The sequence below is a fragment of the Coturnix japonica genome, chromosome 19 (assembly GCF_054131305.1).
Source record: "Coturnix japonica strain WE chromosome 19, WE-NBRP24, whole genome shotgun sequence".
In the NCBI taxonomy this organism is placed as follows: Eukaryota; Metazoa; Chordata; class Aves; order Galliformes; family Phasianidae; genus Coturnix; species Coturnix japonica.
The window spans coordinates 2,562,706-2,589,105 of NC_140681.1; the positions used below are offsets into that span (position 1 = coordinate 2,562,706).

At 45.0% G+C, this 26,400-nt stretch overlaps 2 protein-coding genes across 5 annotated transcripts in view; one reads left to right on the forward strand and one right to left on the reverse strand.

Annotated features, from left to right (window-relative positions):
• LOC107322829 (uncharacterized) overlaps positions 1–18,629 on the reverse strand; it is a 31,444-nt gene extending 12,815 nt beyond the window's left edge. For 2 of the 4 annotated variants that reach the window (XR_001559062.3, XM_015881328.3), the window contains exons 1-21: positions 18,484–18,629; positions 16,830–16,898; positions 16,197–16,279; positions 14,857–15,022; positions 14,101–14,207; positions 13,107–13,412; positions 12,486–12,582; positions 11,919–12,017; positions 10,766–10,927; positions 10,284–10,462; positions 9,692–9,874; positions 8,841–8,985; positions 8,409–8,555; positions 8,001–8,231; positions 6,495–6,688; positions 3,939–4,066; positions 3,601–3,770; positions 2,666–2,845; positions 1,483–1,617; positions 1,053–1,196; positions 332–633 (exon numbers count right to left, since the gene is read on the reverse strand). Coding sequence is in view for 3 of the 4 variants with exons in the window: in XM_015881328.3 (XP_015736814.1) it covers positions 332–633; positions 1,053–1,196; positions 1,483–1,617; positions 2,666–2,845; positions 3,601–3,770; positions 3,939–4,066; positions 6,495–6,688; positions 8,001–8,231; positions 8,409–8,555; positions 8,841–8,985; positions 9,692–9,874; positions 10,284–10,462; positions 10,766–10,927; positions 11,919–12,017; positions 12,486–12,582; positions 13,107–13,412; positions 14,101–14,207; positions 14,857–15,022; positions 16,197–16,279; positions 16,830–16,898; positions 18,484–18,585 (3,329 nt within the window). In the remaining variant the exon portion in view is untranslated. Of the gene's footprint in view, positions 1–331; positions 634–1,052; positions 1,197–1,482; positions 1,618–2,665; positions 2,846–3,600; positions 3,771–3,938; positions 4,067–6,494; positions 6,689–8,000; positions 8,232–8,408; positions 8,556–8,840; positions 8,986–9,691; positions 9,875–10,283; positions 10,463–10,765; positions 10,928–11,918; positions 12,018–12,485; positions 12,583–13,106; positions 13,413–14,100; positions 14,208–14,856; positions 15,023–16,196; positions 16,280–16,829; positions 16,899–17,644; positions 17,772–18,483 lie in introns of those variants that run through there. The other 2 variants (XM_015881329.2, XM_085520111.1) reach the window with 2 other exon arrangements.
• Positions 18,630–21,397: 2,768 nt separating this feature from the next.
• LOC146757782 (growth/differentiation factor 5-like) lies at positions 21,398–24,686 on the forward strand. The gene is made up of 2 exons (XM_085519502.1): positions 21,398–22,162; positions 23,691–24,686. Exons 1-2 carry the CDS (start codon positions 21,529–21,531, stop codon positions 24,557–24,559), a joined length of 1,503 nt encoding a protein of 500 aa, XP_085375628.1. The 5' UTR covers positions 21,398–21,528; the 3' UTR covers positions 24,560–24,686.
• The last annotated feature ends 1,714 nt before the right edge of the window (positions 24,687–26,400 follow it).

Sequence of the window (26,400 nt, forward strand, 5' to 3'; positions counted from 1 at the left end):
GCTGGTGGACCTATTTAGCCCATTACACTGCAGCCCATCCCGCTTCCTTGGAATGTTTTGGGTTTCAATCTCTGAAAGTTTAACAGTATTTATATGCTGTCCTGATAGAAATTCATTATTTTAAGAGAAAGACTATTTCAGAAAAAAAAAATGTAACTGAAAGATGAGAAAAAAAGAGAATGAAACAGGATATCAAAGGAATAAAATGGTTCTGCATAGATAGTTCTGAACTGCATTTTAAGGAAATGGTATCACATCCATCTGCATATGAAAAGATCTGTAAGAGGAAACTCATTAAATAGAACAGAGAGCCTTGCAGGCTTTCAATTACCTGTCTCTTTCACTCTCTAGAGCCTTCAAGGAAGCCTGAAATTCTGTATTGTGACGTTCCACTTCTTCCCATCGACTCCTTTCCCCCTCTAAGGACTGTAGGCACACCTGCAGTTCTTTGTTCTGATGTTCTACCTCTTCCCACTGGCCCCTCTTCTCTTCCAACATTTTCTGAAGATGCACAACCTCCAGTACCTTCTGCCTGGACAACTCTTGTGCCTCGTTCAGATCTTGCTGAGCTTTATGGCCAATTGCTTGATGGGACTCTTCAGAGGCTGCTAGCTGAGATGCCAGCTCTTCTACCTGCACCAAAACATAACAGAGCAGTCAAAGACTACAGCTTGTCACTGCAAACCATACATATACTATGAGGAAAGTGGAAGAACAGATTTAAATATTGTTCTATTGTAAGAGTATCAGATTCAGCTGATTTGTTTGAAACACGTAGAGAGTGGCATGATGTTCATCTCATAAAGCACCTTAAAAAAAACAAAGGCCAGATGACATCCATTCTGATGACTACTGGCAAACAAAAAAAGAGCTAGCCCATCTGTTCAGGGAGGCAGCTAATGACCAGTAGGTCTCCTTTACATCAGCTGAGATAGACACTACAGTATGATGGCAGTCAGAGGAATTACTGTATGTCTGTTCTGCATTAGAAAGACAATTAGTGAAGGCACCACCTACTTGATGACTCAAGTATCTTTTGCTGTTTCAGTCACCTGTTTTTGTAGATCATCCCTCTGCTGAAGAAGGATATTCTTTTCCTCTCTGATGTTTTCAATTTCTTCCTTGTGCATACTCTCCACCATCTTGATCTTACAGTGAGTTTCCTGCAGCTCTTCTTGCAGTTTTTCTGTGATGTTCTGTAACCAAAATGAAGAGCGATTTACTGGGACCTGCCATCAGCTCCGCATGTTTCCTCTTTCCATATAATCTCATCCATTTGCCCATTTCACTCTGCTTTTCAAACCGTCTCTACTTTTGTTGCAACCCATCTTTCCTTTTCCTTACCAGGCAGGCTCTGTGCTTTCAGTGCTCCAGGACTTGTGATCCATTTCCTTGCTAACCTGGCTTTAGCAGCCTCTCTCTGACCCTGTGCTCAGTCACCAACTGCTTGAACTTTCTACCTGCCCTACTAGAGAGACTTACCTGCTCATACTCCTGCTGCTCTTTCACTTCCTGCCTGAGTTGCTCAAGCTGATGGCAGGCTTCTGTTAGTTCTCCCTGAGTTTGGAGTAGTGTCTCTAATAAAGCTTTCTTCTCGTTCTCCTTTTCTGTCAAGATCTGCACAAAAATACAGAGGAGGAGACAGGTTGAATCTCCACAGAAAAAAGTAATTTCCACATCCTTCAATGATTTGAAGGCTGACAGGCTCACACAGTCTCAGAGCAATATGATGCCCATCTCTTAGGCCACTATCTGTCCACTTGTTGGCACAGATTCCAATGTCATGTGGGTAGCACATGGGCCATTTGTGACTGAACCTTCAACAGACTTTGAATCACCTAATAAGAATAGTGATGACATTTCTCTTGTCTTCTGTTGTGACCTGTTTGTCTTTTAATACAGGTTTTTTCAGGCGCTTAGTTGTAGAGAACATACAAGGCTGCGGGAGGGTGAAGGCAGCAGCTTCAGGCAAGTCATGCATCCTAAGTGGGGCTTGGTGAAAATTCCAGTTTTAAGATGTACATTGCCACCTCTGAGAGCTGGTCCTACCATTCCAGTACTGGCAGACACAAATGGGGGTACTGCCACTCCTAGGCAGTCTGCTTAAGAAGGAATCTGGGTAGAACACCGGAAGAACTCTCAGTATGACAGGTTTACTTTGGCACAGAAGATCTGGGCGCAAAACCATATACCAGCAAGTGACTTCTAAAAGAAAAAATTCAGAGGCCACCTCTGTTACAGTGCACAGAAATATTTCATTCCTACTGCCAAAGACAGTCCTGCACGCATTTCACTTCACAAATTCAAGGTAGAAAACACTTCAGGAAAACAGGGACATACAAGGCATGTTCTCACATCCCAATATCCAGCTAGCTCCCATAGTTCTGTCCTTTCTGTACAGGTGGCTTCCTTCAGCTCACCACTGTGAGACATGATCATACTATCTGCAGGCCTTTAGTAGACTTCCTCACCATCTTAAGCCCACACTCTGGTAAACTCTTGTGTTACAGGCATTGTCCTTCATAGCACAGAGGTCTTACATTTGTTAAGGCATCCTGCTCAAAGAAGGGCATCCAAGAAACATCTCTACCCAGACATTCAGTGTCAAGAAAAATGTCAATAAGTAAAGCAGAAAATTAAAAACAAATTCTGCTTTCACATTCACCTCTTGATTGGCACTTTCAACTCTAGCTCGTTCCTCTTCTTGCTGAGCTTGCATGGTAGCAACTTTCTCCTTCATGTGAAGTAGTTTCTTCTCATGCTGCCCTTCTGTCTCTGCTTTCTCCTTTTCCCAGAGCTCCAGCACCTCCTGTAGCTCTAAATGGTGTCCTTCCTGTTCACTTGCCTGATGAGTGAAGGAAAAGATCTCAAGATGAAGTCTCAGGTAACATGAGAAACATGTAAATTTTCACCTTTCCCACACAACTCCACTTGAACAGCATGCTATAGCTGCCTTGTGCCCTATCAAGGAACATAGAAGAGCAGGTCAGCAAGAAAAAGAGAAGTAGATACCAAGTTCTCCACTCTGATGGCTGCCTGTTTCCACACACCTTAGGATTTATCTCTATCTTCTATTTTCAGGATTCAGCGTCATTGTAATCACTGAAAAGATGCAGACTGACTGTCGGGTGAGAAAAAGGCCAGTATCCCAATGTCCTAGTCACAAGACAGGCAGTGAATTGAACTACAAGCTGTTCCACACTCTTTTAAGTCCTACAGTAACACATCTGTTAACCATAAAACGATAGAAAGAAGTTACTGCAATGGAAGCTGGCAGGAATGTTGTGAGTCTGCTTCATGGCAGACAGGAGTTTGGTGAGATCCTACCGCTTTACTGTGGCTTTGGGTGGAGTTTCACCCAACATTCAGCTGAATTTGTCTTAGGCCCACAGCAAATCTGTGGCTGCATTCAGCATCCCAACAAAATCATGTCGGCCCTTCACATGCCTTCCAGTACAAGCCACTGGCTCTACCACCTGGCCCAGCAGTGTGTGGCTTCTGACAGCTGATAACTACTGCCATTTCTCACACTTGGGCAACAATTATGCAAAAGCCATCCCACAGAGCTCACTTGAAGAATTAAAACATATTGTTTCCTACCAGGTCTTGTAGGAGTTTGTTTATTTCCACTTCGTGATCAGTTTGCTGAAGTTTCAGGGCATTGTTATGCTGCTGTTCTATCTGAATGAGCCGCTGTGACATGTTTTGCCGTTCCTGCTTCATTAGAGATCTCTCTGTTTCCAGCTCATATTGAAGACACTTCACTTCCCCTGCAAACATAGCAAATGGCAAGAAAAGCAGTGCCTACAGAAACTATTCTGAATTTGCTGGCCTTACACCATTTTAATTTCAGTGTAAAAGGGCTCTCTCTGCATTTCCTTCATTCCTCAGCATTGCACTGCAAATGCACACCAGATGCAAAGTACGTGAGCTCTCACCTTGTATCACTTCCTTAGCCTGAACGACTGTATGAAGTTGGATTTCAAGCTGACTCTTGGTGATCTCCAAGTGAGATAAACGCTGCTGAGCTTCAAACAGGCTGGATTCCAGGGTGTCCTTCACTGACCTACATGTTGTAAACATGGAAAGAAATGAGCTGCTCTTGCTCCTGACATCCACAGGGAATTATTCCAGTAAGAACTGGTTCAAGATCCCGACATCTGAATACGGAAAATAGGTTGAGTGGAAATTCATGGACAAAAATATTTCTGCCATTTAAAATAGCAAAGTAGGCCCCTCCAGATTTTACTTACAACCCAGCATAATGCAGGAAGTAGAGCCTAACCTCAATAGCCAAATCTTAAGTTGCTATCTGTAACACACAGGTAGCTGTGTCAATAAATCAGAAGCCCATCCTCTGTGCACAGCCCCGACCAAATTGGCACTTCAGACTTGTTCTGTGGAATGGGGTGGAAGGGAGACACAGCAAAAAAAAAGCATTTTCCTGGCTTGCTAGTGACTGTTTATGCTGTTCATAGCATAGGGATATGCAGGTAATTTTCCAGACTCCCTATATTTGAAAGGGAAACACCAGATAATAGAGTAACCTGTCAAGCTTGTAGCTGCATTTTTAAGGATTCTAACAGCTGAAGCAGCATCTGAAATGAGAGATAAGAAATAAGAGAATCCTTCAGTTCAAACTGCTACAAGTTCAATAGAAACTCATTATTTTTCACCAAGTATTGCTAACTAAGCATGCAGCAGCCCAAACTGTTCATCATTCCTTAAAATGGAAGATGTGGTAGTGCAGATACAAACTGCTACGTACACAGACTTCAACAGGCTGCTACGAGTGACACGCAGGAATTTGGAATCAGAAGCTGAAGTTACTTCTCTGCTTTAATACAGTGTTCTGAGTGCCAGTATCTTACAATACACAGCACCGTTTCATCAGTACAGGGATTCAATTAGGATGATATCATTAAAGCTAAAGGGGCACATTGTGGGTGATAAAGCAATAAACCCTAGCAAATTAACATTTGATTACTTCAATGTACAATGGAAAACTTGACTGATCATGCCCATATCCAGGAGTATAAATTGAATGTGCCACAACTGAAAGATAAATAGAAGTCAGGCTCTAAAACAGGAAAGATAAGAGTCCAAAACTGGGACAGCAAAAGGCTTGAGAACATCATCTGGTGAGACTAAGCGCTTATTCTTCTGGGCAGTGCTTTTATCTACTGCCAAGGGTTCTTTAGAATTAATTTATCTATTCATTTCTTTTACTGCTGCTGTCACTGAAGCAAAAAACAAGAAAAAGCCCAACATTTTAATAAAGTCTGTTTAAAAGTATCTACTGCCAACCTCTGTTTGTATGGCAGAACAGATACATACAATGACTGTCCTCCGTTCACCTGCACACCAATAAAACAGGAAAAACATCAGTGTTACTGCACAGCTCGAGTTCAAAATTCACCATACTGCACCCTGCACCTTTGGCTGTGCTCTTCTCTGGAAGTTGAACCAGCATTAAAAGCTGCAGACAAGCAGTACAGCCAATCTGACAAAAGAATTCAGCTGGATCGAACATGAGAAGCTGGAGAACAGAAGCAGCAGCATTCAAGAATCAGACAGTGCTGAAACAGCAATCATCAGCCCTGATAACACACTCTGGAACAGCCAAGTGTAAAAGTCAAGGTGCATGACAACCTGTAAAATACCATTTGTACAGCTTTGTAGTTCAAGAATCCTCTAAAAACCACCTAGGAGGAAGGACAAACATCTCAGCACATTTCTTTGGTGAAACACAGAATTTATCACAATCTTAGCAGTCTGAGACAGCTCAAGGACAAAGTCTTGTTACTTCCCTGCATAACATCCCCATGATAGCCGTCTCTGGAGGCCACGTGGTAACGTACAGAGAACCCAATGATGAACAAGAATTCCCAAGAACTGCCAAGGACTCAAAATAAACTTCCCTGCTGCTGATATAATGAAACCTAGGTCCTGCATCGCAGTTAACAAGAGTTAGACTAGAAGCATAATGCCCTCAAGACCTTCAGCATAAGCCTCTAGCTTCACACTAAATGATGCTGTCCTACTCAAGATGTATGGTAGTCTTGAATCCCAAATATCTGTGTTGAAATGTGCAGAACAAGAAAAAAAAAAAACCAACAAAAAAAACACAAGTTCCAGGCTCCACTAAATATCTGGATGGAAGCAAAGACAGCACGACATAGTTACTTCCCAATCCAGAGCCAGGGTACCAGCTATGGAGGAATCAGATCAGCTTGCTGTAGACTTCATGCAGTGATGTGCAAGGGGGCATGAACATGAACCTAGAACCGTGTTAGCTTTAGCTGTCACAAAAAACAACACATATCATGATACATTTTCTTCCTCCCCCCTCAAGATTATTCAATTTCAGCCTAAGGAAGGTAAAGCCATCTGGAAAGCGTACAGGATGCAATAAATCTTGGTGTAATGATTACCACCTTTGTAATTACAGACATTAAATAATGTCCTGTCTAGGGCCTCCTCCCTGCCTTTACCTGGCCTCTGCCAGCTGCTCTGAAAGGCCTTGTCTGTCCCGTTCCACAGCTGCCAGTCGCACCTCAAGGGCAGCCTTCTCATGCACCAGGAATTCCTTCTCTTTGGACACCTTGGCCACTGCATCCTCTTGGCGAGAGGACTGCTGGCGCAACTGCTCCAAACCACTGCTAGCTGACTCTCGCTGGCGGTAAACCTGCAAGCAGGATAAAATATATTTCTGGTCATTTCTCTGAATACGTGCTCAGAGCCAACTAGTGTCACTTCTGAATCAGTTAGAGGAGAAAGAGTTCCTGCACTGAGGGCTGAAAGCCTAAGAGCATCTGCTGGATACAACACCAGTACTCTGGGCTGCCAAAAGGCACTGAGACTTGGAAGTGATGCATAGGGCCACACTCGGTTGGCTGAGACCAGGCAGCTACTTGAGGACAAACACACAGACCCCAGATTATTTGTTTTCACATGAAAATCCTGCATCTTCCAGAACTGCTGCCTTGCAAACTAAACTCTCAGAATCCCTATCAGTGCCATAAATGTTAAATTTGAGCAAATACAACTTTGCTGAATGATGAGAATTAAAGTAAAAATGGTTTCTCCTTCAAAAATAAAACTAAACAACTAAGAATCCCATGAAGCATCACTTAATTCAGCACGTATAGCAGCTGGATGCCATGAGGCAGGGAAGCACTGGTGAGCATTGTAACTTAACAATTTTTGGGGCTGCTGTAGCCAAAGAGATTGTATTCAGTAATTCACTGTCATACTGTTCACTTGTCTTACATTTAAAAAAAGTTGCCCAACATACATTGCTGATAATCACACTTGGAAATTAACCATGATTTTTAAGCTACTTTCTGCATTGTACCATCTCTACTTTCTATTTGCCAAATAACTTACCTTAAAGTCTATCTAATGCAGAACAGATCATGAGAAAAATCGTATTTTTCTCAGTTATCTCCCACCAAAGTTACATTTATGTCTTAAAATATAATTCCAGCAGGACAAGCAAGATGCCGATCCCTTCTTAGCAGTACAAGGCAGCAGACATTGACTTGCAGCTCTGTCCCACTCCCCAGGTTTGAACAAATTGAGCTCTGAAAACAGTGGACTTCACAGTGAAAACATTAGAGACACATAGCTCTTTCTTGCCTCAGAAAGAGATGAAGAGCTTCAATGTTTTCTTGTTTCACCACCAGTACCAGTGGCAGCCTCATTCAGGTGCATGTGCAACAATAATTATATCTCTGGAGCTTATAAAAAAATTAAAAAGGGACAAATGCCGACAAGAGGATCAAAATAATCTGTAGAAACAAAGGACAGTTCAATTCCTCAGAGTCAGGGTCTCTACAAGCTGTCAACCCCTTTCCAAAAGCATGTACACGGAGCCTTCTGACCTCCAGTACTACCAAGCACCTCATTGATTAAAGAACTGCAGAACTAAGCAATTGCAGCTTCCTTGAGCCAAGCAGACAAATGCCTACCCAGAAGAACCAGACTGTTGACCTCACCTGGTTCAGTTGCTCCTGTGTTTCTTCCTTTTCCTCTGCCAGTGTTCTCAGTTGCATCTGCAGCCCTTCCTGTTGCTCCTCTGCTTTCTTCAGCAGCTCCTCCAGGCGGGACTTCTCTGTGCAAAGCTCTTCGTTTGTTCTTTTATACAAGGACATCTTCTCCTGTTCAGAGACCTTTGCTCTCTCCATCTCATTCACTTTATCTGACAGAAGTTCATTCTCTTGTTCCAGCTACAATCACAGATGCACAAAGGAAAGAAAACACAGTTAGGGTTTGCAGAAGATTTGGATTGGACAGAAAAAGGAACATCTCCATATTCAGCCAGTCACACTGTGTGAAGGCACAGAGTCTGAAAAGAATCAAGCAGCTGGAGGTGAACATCTTGCATTGTTGGAAACTCTGCTCACCTGCAACACAAGCTTGTTCAGTTCCACTTTATCCAGTGCAAGAGCTTCATTAATACTGCTCATCTTTTCTGCGGCAACACGTAGATCAGCTATTTCAGAATTCAAATTATTCTGAGCCCCTGTCAATGCTGCTATTGATTTCTCTGCCTGAAGAGACAAAACAGCAACATGAAAACAAAGACAGGAATAACCCCGACTTCAACCAGCAACTCCAGATCTCCTTTGAGTCTCTGACATACTTGATGTGCTCCCAGTAAGATCTTCCTAACAAGCATATGGGGACTGACTCCACCACAGAACCTGAGCAGATCACAGCATTACCCAAGAAGGACAATGCTATTTTCTCTGAAACAGCACCTGTTGTGATCTTGCTGCAAGAACTCCATCTCCCAAACACTTCCAGAGTGTTACTTAGGAACAAGTTGTCCATACCTTTTCCAGTGCCACTGTAAGCTCATGTTTCTCTTGCTTCAGCAGATCCTTCTGAAGGTGTGATTCCTCCAGCTTCTCCCTTGTGGCTATCAATTCACTCTGTAACAATGAATGCTTTGCTTCAAGTGCAGCTAAGTCCTTCAGACTTGAGAGAAAGGGAAAGGCAACAGGTTTTTAATGCCAAAACCATTACTGCTTGCAAAACAAACATTGTACACTATTCTTAACCTAACAGCTTCCTGCTTGTTAGCTCTCCTTTATGATGCAGTGGATAAAAGACAGCAAAGTTGACCTTTGGGTAAAACATACTTCTTAAAATTGATCTCACGTTCACCAATTAAAGAGTTTGCAATCTATTTTGAGAGAGGATGCGTATTCATTTCCAATCCAACAATCATAGGATCATAGAATGATTCAGGTTGGAAGGGACTCCAGGAGGATGCCAGCTAAATCTTCAGCTCAAAGCAGGATCACTATTGGGTCTAGGTTGATTAAGGCTCTATCCTGATGTACCTTTCAAATTCCAACACAACACAACATCTCTGCATAACTTGTTCTACTGCATGATTGTCACAATGGTTTGATTTTTTTCTTTAAATCCAGCCCGAATAATCTGCTTTGGCTGATGACCAGACCGGCCACGTCTGGATTAATTTTTTAAAGGAATATAAAGAAAGGACAAGGAGGCAGCTATGCTGATATCAGTACATACCCAGCCCTGCCTAAGTACTCCCTCCCTCATACCTCTGTGCTATAGACAACAAATAGACAACATTTTTCCTTTGTAGTGTGTATAGACCTAAGCTCTAGCAATGCTCACCCCCTGCCCAGAGAAAGCTTTTAACACTCACAGGAGCTCGTGGTCATGATGTGCTCTCTCCATTGCCAGCTGCTGCTCCACCTTTTCCCCTTGGGCTGAATCTTCCTTCAGCTGCAGCTCAGTGTTACTCCGACGCAGACGTGAGGCTTCTTGCTCACTTAATTCCAGCTTTTGCTGTAGCTCTGCTCTGATCTTCTCTAGGTTTTCACAGTCACTGCATAGACAAGGAAGAAGAATGAGGTAATTTGCATATTCATTGATCCCATTTTCACCATTCTAGGATGGAATTGTGGAAAGCAGAGTAAGAAGACACTTGCCCCTCCCCTCATACAATAAATGCAGAGAGAAAGTAAGGTAGGCTTTGGCTTGCATTCAGTGAGAACCAGTGGCTAGGGAAGGGCACACAAAGAACAAAATTCAGAGAAACAGTGTGATGAGAGGCACCTGTGTTCCAACACTGTTCTGAATCTCAAAGAAAAGCAGCCACAAAATGACAGTACAGCATGAAAAACAGTGACAGGAGGATGTTAACAGGGCATAGGAGAACTTGCCGATAACACCTCTGAAATCTTAGATCTGAAAGTAGAATACCTTTAGAACACACAGAAGGATGAAAGACTTACATCTTGAGTGCTTGTACCAGAGACTGGAGGTGCTGCTGGTGGCTGCTAGACATCTTGTTTTCCTCCTCCAGTTGCTCAAGCCTTTGCTGCAGCTTCTTACACTTCTCTTCCTGCTGTCTGTGCTGGTGCTGCAGGAAATTGATGGAGTCTTGCCTAGTAGAAAGCTCTTTTTTTAGGGCCTGTAAGGAATGTGGAGGGAAATAGCAGAAACAAGCAATAATGAGCAGGGAAGATGACTTCAAATGCAGTAGCTCGGAGGAGAAGCAAGCAGAGAGACAGCTCACCTGAAAGCAAAAGCTGTGATGAAGGGAAGGAGATCAGGAGAGAAAAGCAGAACACACTGCTGGTGAGACTGGTAAGGCCATACAGTAGCAAGAGCGGGATGATGACTTGAAAGAAACTGGTAAGCAAATGAAAAGGTCTGAAGCCAGCTGAGGCATTAGTGACGGTGGCCAGTGGTGAAAGCTACCAGAAATTCTCACCTGTGTTTCTCTTTGCCTCCTTGCCAGCGTTTCCTGAACCAACACAAAGGCACGCTCTGCATCAAGGCAGCTCAGAGAAGAGAGGATGTTGCCAGACTCTGGATGCTGGGAACTGTCACCATGGACAATGCTGACCGTGCTGTCGCTGTCACCTAACACCACCTGAAAGCCCACATCAAACTGTTATTCTTTGCTCACACAATTTTGTTTTCCTTTCTCTATTTCTCCTCCTTCCCCCACTTCAACCTTGAGGTGTTAAAGACTCAATTCACTCATTCCTTCAGTGATTAAATGAGTTTTGTCCCAGCCACAAGCACTGCAGGGACTTCAGAGTGGGGCTACTATAAACAAGAAGAGAAGAAACCAGTGTGAAGTGGATAGAAACTGCTTGAATGCTCAGTTTCTTGAAACTCTCAGGAATGATTTGGTTCTCTTTTGACTTCTCAGAGCCACATATACAAGCACCAAATCAACACTGGAAACAGCAATGAAAAGAACCATTAACACTGACTAGAGAAGAAGGCAGCCGATGAATACTGGAAAACAGTAATGAAACAGCTAATGTTTATAATTGCTCTGAGCAGAAGCAAAAAAAGGAAAAAATGATTAAATAAGGAGAAAGAACTGACTTTGTGTGAAGCAGCATAAAAGATCTGATGATTAAACCTCCCGTACAGAGTGAAGATTTGGAGTAAGTTAAATTTACCCCTAACCAGCTGGAACAGTTAAGATTCTGTAATGATAATGGTCAGTGAAGACAGAATGAAGCAGCAAAGCTGGCAAACACATTGATTGAGTCAGTGACCTTTTATAAAAATCTGAAGAACAACATGGTTATTGCTCACAGAGGGTTTGGGAAGCCTCCAAACAACACTGGAGTAGAAATGTCAAGTAGCCAACTAAGAAAGCACAGTTCAAGAGAGACCTTAACATGACAGTGAAGGCAAAGCCACTGAATCTCCTAGGAGCTCAGGTGAAGAGTCACAGGAGAGCTAACTGTGAAGTTGTAAGAGCTTTCATGTCAGCAAAATGGCACAAAGATTCAACAGCCAGGAGAAGTACAAAACATGTGATTCTATTCCCTGTGCTTTTCTCTTTCCTTCGTCAAGTACTTCAAAGTCAAGTCTATAAGGATGTGAACTCAGAAACTTACCTCAGTTATCTCTTTGATTAACTTCTGAAGGGCAAGATTCTCTTCTTTGGTATTTTTAGTTATTGAAGCTTCGTATTCTACCTCTAACCGACTTGCTTCCTGAGAACAGAATAAGGAAAGAGTGGACAAGGAAGAGCTGCTCCCCTCTTCATCAGCACTGGCAAACTCCAGTGCTTCAAGTACATAACTGTCCACATTTATTCAATTTCTTCTTTGCTAAAACCAAGAGAAGAAAGAGTAGCAACTCGTTTTTACAGACAGTTAAGCTGTCAATTCCCAGACAATTTGACCACTAGAAACAAAGTTTGAGGCAAAACTGCATTGGTGCAAACCCCTTAAGACAATCAAAATGTCCCAGCTCTCCTGCCATTGCCTGCACCTGGATGGACCCCACAGGTGCCAAACACACAACAGCTATCTTGGTGATGTTCCTGATTTTTCCACACAGTTCACATCCTAACTGTTCCTCCTCTTGAGAAAGCCACACCTCTCTCTCCTAAGGCTAGAGAACAAATTACTCAAACCAAGGAGACACTGGGCTTCTTCCCAGATAAAGGTAACACATACTAGCATCTCCACAGTGTCGTTAAGTGTTTTCATGGTCTTCTCTTTCTCTTCATTTTGCTTCTGAGACTGTACAAGCAAGGCTGAGAGCTCCATCACCCTGAGAAGAGAAGGTCCACATGCCATTCCAAAAGCACTGCACACCACATGTTAAAAAGATAAGCAGCTCCCAAAAGCATAGCAGAAAAGGTTCAGCCCAGAAAATACAGCAAAGACAGCCTTAATCTCTACGTGCTAACATGCTGTGCATTGCAGAAGGGCACTACTCAGCCCAAAGGGCTCTGCACTCAGTCTTCCAAGGAAACATCAGTACAGAGGTGCTGTATTGCTGACAGCCTGTGCAAATTCCCATATCCTTGAGCACAGCCATGGACAGCAAAAGAGCTTTATACTACTCTGAGTGTCTCAATAAGAATCAGTATTAGCAATTACAGTACAATAAACAATCTTTCCTCCAGTCTTCCAGCTCAGAAGAGCTTCCACCAACCTTTAACAACAGACAGAAATGAGATTATACAAATATGTAACAAATGGACGTGTTCTGAACATGAACACAACGTATCTGTGAATCAGCAGTCATGAAAGATGACGTTGGAACTAAATCAAAGTTTAAGATATATTAACCTATCTTGAAGCTCTTTCTTCTCCAGGTCCCCATTGACTTGTAAGCACATCACTTCCAAAGCCTTCTGGTTTATTTCCTTTTCCACTTGCTGCTGTGCTGTGCTGTCCCCTTTCCCACAAATGAAGCTCTCGCCTTCCCTATGCTCTGGCTGGTCACTTGTCCATGCTGCTGCTTGCTGTGCAGCAAGTACAGGCCTACCCAAAGTGACAGACTCCCAGAGCTGTACGCCAGAGTTCAACCGGAAGCAGCTTACAAGAATGGATCCAGAGAGTCTCATTTGTTCTGCCTTCAGCTCTGACAAATCCCTGGGGAAGAATAAAGAAAAAGCTAATGTTCACAGTATAATTTTTAGCAGTCAAAACACTTTTCAAGTACAAATTCAGGCAACAGATTGTACCGTTGTTAGGGACAAATCATTGCTAATCTCAGAAGGTCAGATGAATATATCTATAGAGTTGTGGAATTAGTTTATCTTCTCCTCAGAATAAATGCACGGCATAGTCAGAAGGCTTCAAGAACTTCAAATCACTCTTATAAATTGCTGTTCTTGTTGTATCTTATTAACATACTCTAATTATCATTAACATATGTATGGAATTTTACTAAGATCTATAGATTTTATAAGCAGCAGCTCACCATTAACTGACTTATTAGCATCACCAATTGGACTGCTAAGAGGTTTATGAAGGTATGCATATAATAAATGCTTCAGGAAGGTACTATGAAAATAATCATTGAAACACAGAATCACAGAGGTTGGAAGGGACCTCAAGAGATCCTTGAGTCCAACAGCCCCGCTAAAGCAGGTACCCTACAATAGGTCACACAGGTGGCAACAGGTCCAAAGCCAGCTTTATGGAATTACAGCAAGTTATCAAAGGAGAAACCGTATTATTAGCTGTAACTCAAGGAAAATAAGGTGCCAAAAGCAGGTGTGAAAAGAAGAGAATCCACATTTTGCTCTCCAGGACACTGTTCTTCATTTCTCCTCACCTGTCAGTGGCAGTCTTCATTTCCAGGAAATGACGGCGAAAAGTCAGCACCTGACGCCACAGGCTCAACAGACGGTTATGTTCACCCCTTAAGTAGCTGTCATAAAACTGAACACACAGAGACAAAAAGGAACAGCAATTCAGCCTTCCCCGTCACTGTACAATTCTTCTAGACCTGAGTGTACAGCCATCATCATTAAAACACCTCTAACAACTCCAACAGAGGCATCAAGGACTGAAGAGGCACCGCACAAACATCCTCAGTAAACCTGCTACCTGAATTCAAAGATGCTCTCACCCCTCCTGCTGCAGTGGCTATCAACAAAGTGCACTGATCAGGATTCCTTATCTTGTTCTGCAGACACCTCTAACATTCTTGGTGAAGGAAGAACAAAAACAAGCCCCTCCATTTGCTTGCCATAGGCTACTGGTAAGGGATGCCTGCCTTGATCCTCTCTTACCTACTCCGAGCCCAAAAAACACACAGACCTCTCTGCTCTTCATTGCTGACATTTAAGAAGTGTAAAAAAACAAAACAGCAATAAAAATAAAGGAGAGTCCACATGTGACTGGCCTACAGTGTACAGCAGTAGCAAGCACTTGTCTTTAAGACTCTGCAGCATCGTTGCAGCCGGTGAGCATCTTCCATCACCACCTCTGCTGACACCCCTCCTCCCCACACCTGCATTCTGATACCTACAACCATGTTCTCATTTGAGTCTGGCACTACCCTGACATTCCTATAGCCCATCCTTACCTCACGCTCACTGCGCCATTCACTCTCCTTCAATTCCAGCTCTTCTCGGGCCCTCATCCAATCTGCTGTCAGTTTTCCAACATCTTCTTTAAGGGCTAAATTCACTTCATTTGCTTTATTGAGGTGTTCCCGAAGGAGGGTATTCACTTCTGCCAGATTCTCACACCTTGGAAAGGGAGAAATAGAATTGAGCCGACCTAATGACTGCTACAGGTGGCACCCTGGTGATTTTCCAGTTCCCTCAAACAATTACTTTCTTTTCAAGGAGACAGCAGTATTGCTTTCTAGGAATAACAAAGATGCCTCCACTATGGCAAACTCATTTGTTTTTTCTTGTGTTAAAGCCTTCATTTCCATCTACAGTATCAGACTCCCCTTTCCCACAAATGAAGCTCTTGCCTTCCCTATGCTCCTGGTCACTTGTCTGCTTCACTGCCATGACAAGATCCTGCTGAACTCACCACTGTCCTGATTGCCTTCATACCACTGTTATCTCTGCTTTCACATCCTTTCCCTTGCAATATTGTTCCTACTTCTGTCTCTGTTCTTGCCCAATACATTAAGACCTGCAGGAAAACCCCCACTTTGTTGATCCAGCAAACTGCACACCACAAAACTAAGGCCATACGTGTGTGTGCAAAACAGCTTTAAGTGAAGCTCTGAATTAAAAACTGAACTTATATTCAGTTACCAAAGTGCGGTGCATCTGCAGCCCACAAGAAGGCTTTTGACCATGCTCGTTGTAATGAGCGTGAAGCACTGCAGGCCAATTAATGTGGGGCCACAGCCTGGTGTCTCCCTCAGGAAATATTTCATGAACAAAACTGGAAGAATCGCTGCCCAGTGAACAAGCACAGAGCTCAGTTTTTGGACAGGAGTTGTGCTCCCTCCACCTTACATTACAACTTAGGCAACACAGCACACATATATTTTATACCACACAAAATATCTCTGGGGCTGCAGGAGAAAGAAAAGCACAGAGGAATATGATAGAAGATTCCTGTGGTGCCAAATGCTCTTCAGATAAAACAAAACTCCAAACCAAATAGGAAAACACCTGCTCTATGAAATCTTTAGGATGTTATGGTTTGATTCCCAATGTAAAGCAGAGCTTTGCTGCACAGCTCACCTACTGAACCACTGAAAAATTTAGGCTGTAGAGGGACCTTTGGAGGTCATATAACCAACCCTCACTCCAGAGGTACAAGACTGTGGACCTTTTTTCTTTCAAACCAGCCTGCCCAGCTGCTTCCCTTGAGGAGATTAGGTAGAACTTGAGAGGTTTTCTCTCACTTCCATGAAGATCCATGACACCATCCATGACTGATCTTTCCTTTTACCTTTGCTGCTCTTCCTCCAACTGGAGGAGTGCTTTCTCCAGGCCGTGGTCTTCAGTGGTTTCCCATCTGTCCGACAGGCATCCCTTAAGAAAGGAAAGGTTTAATAAAATTCTTGTGTTCCCTTCACTGCTGTTATCATCCACAGCTTTCCCCTTCATTTGTATCTTAGGAGCTCACGGCTTCTTCCAGGCATTACAGCATCACAACTACAGGGAGGAAGGGAGGTGTAGAGTACTTCCCCATGTCAGTAGCTCTCCTTAGTTTCCCACACTCACAGCTGGGTATCTTCAGCTCATAACTAAGAGTGCTCACTTAAGACTTGAAGCTTGGGAATACATAGTCTCCTACTCTTTGTTTCCTGGGTTTACTTTAGCCATGAAGTAGAAAGCCCTCTCCTGAGGCCCAGCACAAATGTTACTCCAGCAACAAAGCACCCCTTCACAAAGTTAACATCCTTCTCGATAAGATTTTCTGGACTGGCATTTCTGGGACTAAAGGATGCTCTATGAATGGCTACTGGACAAAACACTGAAAGGCATAATAGCGAAGCACTTCTTTAAATACTCACAGCAGGAAAACAAGGTTTTCACTGCTCTGAGGAGCCCTTAATCTGAGTTAACAAATGCCACATACCTGCACACTCACCCCTCCTGCTTCAAGTCGCTGCTCCAGCTCACGACACCAGCTCCGACACTGCAGCAGCTGAGATGGATACAGAGTATTAGGATGAGGGAAATGAAGCTTCTGATAGACTCAGCTCCTCCTGCATCAGCTCTTCCCTAAGCCTTTACATACAGCTCCCAGTACTTTTCACAGCACTACTGACACAAAGAGAAGTCATTATCATATATGGAAGCTTCTCTTTATCTAATACTAAAGAAAGTGAGAAAGGGTTTAATGTTCTGCATAGTTCTAACTGCTCATCTTGAGACATGCAGAATGATGAGAGAGACAGATGCCATGCCAGGCCAACTACATCTGTCAGACTAAAGGTTACTCTGTTCAAACCTCAGCAATCCATGCTAAATCCTGAAAGAGACCCAACACCAAAATGAATGACAAATCCCTCTTAAATCATGTTTCATTACGAACTTGGAAGAGAAAACTTACCAATGGCTCAGTATGCCTCAGTAACAGTAAGCTTACTGTGAACCATAGAATTATTTGAGTTGGAAGGGATCTTTAAAGGTCATCTCATCAACCCCCCCTGCAATGAACAGGGACACCTACTGCTAGGTCAGGCTGCTCAGAGACCCAGCCAGCCTGACCTTGAATATTTTCAGGGAGGGGACACCCATCACATCTCTGGACAACCTGTGCCAGCATCTCACCACTCTAAAAAAGTTCTTCCTTACATCCAGTCTGAATCTCCCCCCTTTTAGTTTGAAACCATTTCCCTATATCCCATCACAACAAACCCTGCTGAAGAGTCTGTCCTCTTATCTTACAGAACGGTCTCCCCAGAGCTCCAGCTCTCAGCCTGTCCTTGTAGGGAGGTGTTTGTCCCTCAGTTCATTGTTGTGGCCCCCCTCTGGATGTGAACCAACAGGTCTATGTCTGTCCTGTGCTGAGGGCTCCACCTGTGGACGCAGTGCTCCAGGTGAGGTGTCACAGTGCAGCACAGAGGTGCAGGATTCCCTCCCACACCCCACTGTTTGGACACATCCAGGATACAGTTTCTTGCAACGCAGACAATTAAGATGCAAACAGCAAAACAAAAGGGAGGGGAAAGCTCTTGTATGTTGAGAATGGCTCAGCCGGAGGGACTCAGGGCAGCCAGGTCAGTGCACAGCTGATGGCTGGGACATACAGCAGCGCTTCGGGAGTACTAAAGTAAGTGGAAAATCAGCTGGCAGAGCCTGAACGGTAACGGGCGGGATTCTGCCGGGGCCTGCAGAAGGAAACGTGTCTTTGCCATCTCTGCTATTGCCGCCTGTGCTCCAGCACCTCACACGTCAAACCACGCAGCCGGTAACTCAGCCACACTCCGGTCTCTGAGCGCCCGAGCAGCTCCTCATTTACAGAAAGGCCGCACCGCCTCCTGCGCTCCAACGGCACAACTGCTGCCGCTTCGTCCCCGAACCGAACCTTCCAAAGGGCAGAAAGTTCCGCAGCCCCCATGACCGCCGTTATTTCCCCTCGATTCACTCAGGCCCCGCGCTGCCCGCACAGCTCCCCCCTTCCGGCCGCGCCCAGACGGGACGGGCCTGGTCGGGCGGCTCCCGAGGCCTGTGCTCCGTGCTCCGGGCACCGCGTTGTGCCGCGCCTTGTCCCGCCCTCCCCTCACCTTCTCCTGTAGCTCCCGCACCGACACCGCCGGCTCCTGCCGCGCCTGCCCCGCTCCGTGCCGCCGCCAGGCCTGGCCCCGCGCCGCCTCCCTGGCCGCCATGCCCCGCTCTCGGCCCCGCCCCGCCCGCTGAGCCCCGCGGCGATAGGACGGCGGGTGTGCGGCGGGAAGCGCGCCGTGCCCGACACAGGGGCTGCCACCGGGTACAGCGCTGTGTGTGCTGAGACTGAGTCGTGTACGGTGGAAGCTGAATGTGAGGGAGGTGAATTCAGCTATGGCGGATTAAACATCAGATGGGCAGATCCACAGGAGCGCAGAGGTCTGACAGCGCTCACATCGCAGCACCGTGTTGGTGACAGGCGGGAGCCCCAGGGGCCAAGCTCCAGGAATAGCAGTTTGGCCAGAAGAATCTGGTTGAAATCACACAGGGGACAGGAATAACGGGTGGTGCCTCCTGAGAGCTGAAGGAGACCTGGGGCTTTGCTCAGAGCAGCTCACAGTAGCTCTGTCCCCATTGGCCCACCAGGGAAGTTCCCGCAGAGCTGCTCAGCATCTCCAGCTTCACACTCCTCCTGCTCCCATGTCCTGGTTGTGAGACTGATTCACCCCAGTTTGGTTCATTCTTTTACTTGTGACTGGCAGTATCAGTTGGTGTTCAATAAAAATGGAAAGTTACATTCATCTCAGATGTGTAAATACTGGGTGAGCATTTGACCAATTGTGCTGTTAGTCTGATTTACCATGAGACAAGGCCTATGGAGTCACACTGTCTCACCTTCTGCCCTTTCCTGTCCATCTGCCCAATCGTTTCTGTATCTGTGAATCTCAACCATGTTTGATGGAACAGGAGAGATCTTAAAGATACAGAACTCTTACCGGTGTTGTGAAAACTGGAGTACCCCAAAAGTGACGCCTCCTAGATAGGTTTCCATGCAAACCACAACAGATACAACACATACAGTAACACTGACAGAGCCAAACAGAGTGTTTGGGTGCTGGCTTTTCTACATGGAGGAATGTGATTCCATCCCTTTGCTCCATGTGCGACTCCATGTCAGATGCCATCCTATCAGGCTCTCCCTCTGCTGCCATCTGCCATATAACAGCAGAAAGGAACAGCGTGTGGGTGGGAAGGTTCAGTTTCTACTGCCATTCCTCCAACACCTGCCTCTGTCATCATGGGCCAACAGCATACAGTAGGAGGCATCACTTTCAGAGCATCCCTCATAGAATAAGAGCATGAACTCAGCACTTGGCTGTTTCTGTGGGCAGAACCAACACAGCACACCTGTCTGCCTGCAGGAAGGTGGATAATGAGGGTGGGAGGAAGGGACAGCATGGCTGAGGGTTATGGGGACAGCACGAAGGAACTGTTGGGGAAGGGGCCTGTTGGAAGTAACTCGTGGAAAAGCTGCTTTGTTTTGATGGGAAACATCAAACTGACTGCAGAGAAATGGCAATTAGGCCAAAATTGAGAGGGTGGGGTTTTTGTTCTCCCTCATTTGTGACATCTGTGCGGTCACTAAGCTGTTCTGCCCTTTGGTTCCTCCACTGGAATATGGTAAAGCATTCTAAGCGTGTCATATGGAAAGGGCTGCAGGTTGTTATTTATGAAAGTAATTTCATGTCAGAGTGGAAAATGCCGCAGCACGTCCAATTCAAGCTAAAATCGAGGCTGTTGTATCTATCCCCTTTATTCTTGCTTCAGGAATAAGTGACTGGGAGGGGAGGGCTGGGCTCAGCACAGCGCTGGATGAGAGAAGGGTCCCATTAATCCCCGTTCACTCCAGCCCAGTGCCTCATTTCCCCAAGGTTCATTCAGAACAACAACAGCTCATTTTTTTGTACTGCATGAAAGACACTCTCGCTCCGTGCTCCCCGGAGTACAGCTGACAGCAGCAGATACCCTTCCCACGTCAGCAGCTCCGGTTCCCTCCTCCCATCCTTCCCCTGTCTGTGGGCAGGGAGCTCTCCTACATTCGGGTTCACAAAAGCTCCGTCCCGGCTGCGCCCCGGCTCAGAGCAGCCCGAGCCGTGCTGCTGGCAGGAGCGGGGCCGCCTGCAGGGAGCAGTGCCTGCACAGCCTTCTCCTGCAGCTGGGTTACGCGGGTTTGTTCAAAGCGTAGCAATAAAAACACCAACATGCGATGACTGCGGGCACGGCGGTGCTGCGTTATACCAAATTCATCGCCTGCCTCGTTAGCTGAGTCGCTGGAGGGCAAAGCGAAGCCGCAGCTCCAGCAATAAGGAGCAGGACGGGGTTACGCACCGAGGCTTTCATGTGCGCGTTCCCGTGGGCCGCAGGACGGGTCCCGGCTGTCCGTCTCGCAGTTTGTCCCATTTAAACGTGAAGTTGATGGAAGGCGAAAGGAGAGGTTGTGCCGCCGCTCCAAAACGCGTCCTCTGGAGCCCTGAGCCCGCGGAGCTGTTTCACATGAGGCAGGGAATGAGTCATGCTCATGAAAAGGGCAAAGAAGATTTTTTTTTAAAGAAATATATCGCAGTTAAATTAGTTTAGACAGCATGACATCAGAGAGTAATTAAATCGGTTTGTTGGAATTCCGTTTCCAATTCCTGAGCTCAGGTTTGTAAAAGATTTCTGAGCACCTGCAGGTCTCTGTGTGTGAAATATTTTCACTGGAAAGGATTCAAAACGTTAAAAAAAAAAAAAACAGCCCTTTTAACACAGAGGCAGCATTACGCCATTCTTCCTTCTCGGAAAAAAAACCCCTCCGATTTAAACAGGACTCCTTCAACTTTTCAGTCAGTTTTACAGAAGAAAACGAGGTGGTAAACTTTCTCTTTTCAAGAACGAGCCCTTTACAGCCACGAACTGAAGTCAGGGGAGAGCGCGTCTGAGAGCAGGAGCATTTCCACTATGGGACTGGATACGAGCACTGAACAACCAGATTTGCAATGTTTTAATCTCGATCGAAAACCACTTTTGCTGACTTTGGTTTTTAATTTCTTTCATGTTTTCTTCTGCCAAACTGGAGGAACCTTCCCTGATTTTTTCTTTAGCGGCATTCAGAGGAAGACCAGAGGATGAAAATCCTGCATTTTCTCACTTTACTGCTTTGGCATTTGACTTGGCTGTCTCTGGATCTAGTTCCTGGAGCACTGAGCAATTCTGAAGCAGGCCAGAGTAATCCGGGGTCTAAAACAGATTTGTTAAAAGCAGAAGGAAAGGAGAGGACTCCCTCAGCACGGGCAGGCACGCCACGGGCTGCGAACCATGGATTTAGCACCGGGACCTCGAAGGCAAGGACTAAAAGCAATGCTGCTCAGCCTGGAGCTCTGCTGGCCAAGAACGACGAATCACAGAGGGTTCTTTCAAGAGCAGCTGCCTCAGAGGCAAAGGTAGGACATCTCCCGAGCAGACCTTCTGGAGTAAGGACGGTGACTCCAAAGGTCCCAAATCTTAGCAGCAAGACGGCTTTGAAAAAACCCAGCACGAGCAGTGCTGATAGCAGCGCTTTCAAAACGAAAAAGACTAAAGAGCCTGTCACCCAAAGGGAAGCTAAGGAAGCTTTCAGACAGCCCCCTATAACGCCACATGAATACATGCTCTCTTTGTACAGGACTCTCTCAGACGCAGAAAGAAAAGGTGTTAATGGAAGTGTAAAACTGGAGGCTGGACTTGCCAATACAATAACCAGCTTTATAGACAAAGGACAAGGTAAGAGGGGAGCTCACGTGTGTGTGGACAGAGGGACATCTGAGCACGAGCATTACTAGAACATAACTGTATGTTGTTAAAGGCAGAAAGCTCTTTCTAATGAGAATGAAATTGTAGGTTTTGTCCTTATCTTGGCAGATTCCTCTAGAGGCAGAAATAGATGGTAGCATGGCAGCCAAGCAAAACATTAGAATATTTCAGGTGCATATTTCTGAAAATCCATTAGTCCTTGAGGGTTTAGTTGTTCAGAAACTTTCACGTTTTGATCTTATGCTATTTCAGTAGGAAGATCCTGGATACTGTTGCTTGATTTTATTGCTAAGTGTGTCTGAAAACACATTCTCTGCTGAGAAAGGGGCTGTTCTGCGGAAAAACACACGTTTCAGTGTTGGAGGTCACCCCAGTTTGTCCAAGGATGAGCTGGGAGGAACTACAATGTAGACCCAGGAGTCATTATAGAGTGGCGCTGGTGTACCTGTATGAGCTTGAATCTCATGCTTTCAGACACTACCAGCCTTCTAACCACAGAAGCTCACAGCTAAACATGGGCTAATGAGTGTAAATAACTTCTGGGACTCCCTAATTTGCGGTTCAGTGTTATGGTTCCAAATTTATTGGAAATTTGGCCTAGTGTCTGCTCTCACACAACACATAACCAAAGAAAGATGTTCACCTTGCCGTCCCAGTGGGAGGCTTATCTCCATGTTGCTTCTGGTGACGTTAATGAGAGCTTTGGTCATGGAATTAAGGAAGCAACACAGGCCACAGCTAATTACATAATAGTGATTGAAGACTCAGCCAGGACTGGGTTTGTTTGCTGTTTAATCAAGAATAGTTTGGCTTTCGGGATGGGATGGCACGCAGCTGAGCAGTGCTGTGTTCAGATCCTTGACTGACCACTGGAAGGCGCTGTTATTGAAACATGGATAAAATGTTGGTTTGGGCATATTCCTCATTAGTGCCGCTCGCAGGTTTAACCAGGCAAAGACAGAGTCAGGTTAAAGGGAGGTCTGTTGTTCTGCCCAGTATGGAAAAGTTGTGAACTCTGCGGAGCAGAGTTAATGAGGCAATTATCTTTGTGTTCCTGGGGGATGCTGGTTTTAAAGGACTAATGACTATTGTATTGTCTAAGGGTAATGTTGGAGCCAGCATGAGGCCTGGGCACCACTGAATACCCATTTCAGTAACGTAAGTGGTATGTAAGTGGTGAATAGGCCCTGTGAGCCCTCAGACCTTATAAATGACGGTTTTCCAATTGGCTAAGGGCTACTTTGAAGCTAGAAAATGCCCACTGGTGAAAGAACTGACATTTCTAAAGGGCAAGCTCAGGAACTCCTTTCCCAATGAGTCACTGAATTCTTCCAGGTCCCCGCTCAGAGCCCATCCCTCAGACAAAAATTGTCCTTTCTGTTTAGTGGGCTAACTGAGGTAAATGCTGGTCTTACGGGGAAACTGCAGGAACATTGTAGAGAACTGACAAAGCAGCATTGCTCTGTGCTTCATTTAAAAATGCGTGTGCTTTTTTTAGATGAGCGAGCGCCAACCATAAGGAAACAAAAATACATTTTTGACATCAGTGCATTAGAAAAAGACGGCCTGCTGGGAGCAGAGCTTCGGATACTGAGGAAAAAGCCTTCTGATGCTTGGAAGTCTCATTCTTCTGGAAAGACTTCCCAAGTGAAATTGTTTAGTTGCTCTACCAACAGACAAGCAGCGACGCTCCTGGACTCTCGTATTGTCAGCATCACAGATACACCAAAATGGGAAGTGTTTGACATCTGGAAGCTTTTTAGGAACTTTAAAAACTTGGTCAACTTGTGTTTCGAACTGGAGACTTTTGACAGGGGGAGAGCGGTTGATCTCAGGACTGTGGGATTTAACAGAACGGGAAGACAGGTCAACGAAAAGGCTCTCTTCTTGGTGTTTGGGAGGACAAAAAAAAGGGACTTGTTTTTCAATGAAATCAAAGCTAGATCCGGCCAAGATGACAAAACCGTGTATGAGTACTTGTTCAATCAGAGGCGGAAGAGAAGAGCTCCTCTAGCAACACGGCAAGGGAAGAGGCCCAGTAAGAACCTGAAGGCAAGGTGTAGCAGAAAAGCCCTCCATGTGAATTTTAAAGACATGGGCTGGGATGACTGGATAATAGCACCCTTAGAATACGAAGCATATCACTGTGAAGGTCTTTGTGAGTTCCCCCTCCGATCCCACCTGGAGCCCACCAATCATGCAGTTATCCAAACTTTAATGAACTCAATGGACCCCGAATCGACGCCTCCTACTTGCTGTGTTCCAACCAGGCTGAGTCCTATCAGCATTCTTTTCATTGACTCTGCAAACAATGTGGTCTACAAGCAGTATGAGGACATGGTGGTGGAGTCGTGTGGCTGCAGGTAGCAGAACAGTTGCTCATGTGAATATGCTATGAAAGATAATATGACGCACTGAACATAACCTCTCCTGAAACAAGGTTAACTTAATTTCTTACCTCTAGGGTATGTTTACAAGGATGTAGCACCAAATCCAGCCATTCTGTATGTTTTTCCACCATCTCTCCACTTTGGGCATATTTCAATTGCATTTGGACACTGTCACAGAGCCCAGTATAAAGCCACGTGTTGGCAACACAAGACTGGCTCTACCTAAAGTCTGCGACAGGGAAGATTTGACCTCCATGCCTCTAAATCACCTGCTTTTTACCCTAGAGGCAGTGTGTAAAAATGGTATTGGTGAGCTGCGACCTGTCTGATCCTTTGAACAACATTCTTGAGACTGAATCTATGTCTGAGTCCCATGTGCATTGTCCATTATGAGCTGTAAGGAAATAGTCCTGATGTCTAGAAGAGAGGGTTGTGTTCTGGCACGCTCCCATCTTGGTGTAAATAGTTGTACTGTAATATGGTTTCTTTCTGATTAGCTCTCAAAACTATGCATATGAAAAAAAAGGAGTAATTAAATGTAATGTGTTGATATAGTTTTAAGTTGTACATGGAGATGGGTGACGCAGGAGGCGTTCCTTTCCATGTATGCTTTCCTCCAAGCTACGTATCTTTCCTAAGTATCCACCTTTCCATTATTGTGTAGCAAGATATATTACTCTGTATAAGGTCCAAGTTGTTCTCAAATGCTCCTAGTAAAAGTGCTCAGTTATGGCATAAGATGTAATAAATTATTGACACAATGCTACATTGTGTCTCGCTGTCTAACCCTGCATAATTGTAATGCTATTAAGAATTCGTTTTAGCATTTTTGTACAATAAATATGAATGAAAGGGACTTTTCAATGCGACAGAATTCTGGAGGCATGCATAGCATGTTCATGTGTTTCACTTGCCTCTAACTGCTGACTGGAACTGTTGGAAGAAAGATCTGAAAGCACGCTGTGTTTTAATCGGGTGTGGAATGGCATTATCACTTGACGTACCTGGGGCTAGAAAGAATTATGCAGCTGATTGCAAAAGAACTGTTATCTTTTTATTCCAGGCTCCAACAGCTGTGTGTTCGCTTATCTCCTGTATCTATTCCAGGCATGGAACGTAAATTTTTTTCTGGGATTTCTTTTTTGTGATTCCACCTACATAACCATACTGACATCTCAATGTAGATGGATCAGGCAGGATGTGGGAACCATTGGAAATGACTGACATAGCTTAGCAATAGTTCAGTTACTAATGCTGAGGTCTTTGCTTCACCACAGTGTAAACCAGCAAGCCACACAATTTCCTGGGTCTGAATTCTGCTTGCACAGCATCACTGCCAGGGATGTTGTCAGGAGGTGAATATGGCCCCAACGTCCTCCTGCACTGACCCCAGACTGAGCCTGTTTGAACTCACACTGATGGAAAGTGGTCCTAAGCACCTGCTCGATGGCCACAGAGAAGTGCTGGCCAAAATGTCCTAGTGGCTGTAGCCCCACTGCAGGCACATGGGCTCCCTGGGCAGGCAGACCTGCCACGTGCCACAGCCTACAGTGGGGTGATACTAAGAAACACTGCAGAAAGCTTTCATTTGTGTGATGTCTTTGCAATAGCTCAGCACAGTGATTTCTGCCTGCACAACTGGGTATAACTTGGCCCAAGCCATGAAATAATGCAAAGTGGGGTGGGTCAGAATACTTGACAGCAGTAGGGTGACTAGACAGCAGGTTATTAACACACACTCAGCACTTGAAGCTACCCCATCACACACACCTGAGACACTCTGATGCTCCATGGGTGTGGACTGTGGCTCAGAGCTGT

What these genes read in the sequence shown, in the direction of transcription:
- LOC146757782 (XM_085519502.1), top strand. Translation starts at nt 21,529, where the DNA reads ATGAAAATCCTGCATTTTCTCACTTTACTGCTTTGGCATTTGACTTGG. An exon ending in CTTTATAGACAAAGGACAAG is followed by an intron (nt 22,163 to 23,690) that starts GTAAGAGGGGAG and finishes TGCTTTTTTTAG; the next exon opens with ATGAGCGAGCGCCAACCATA.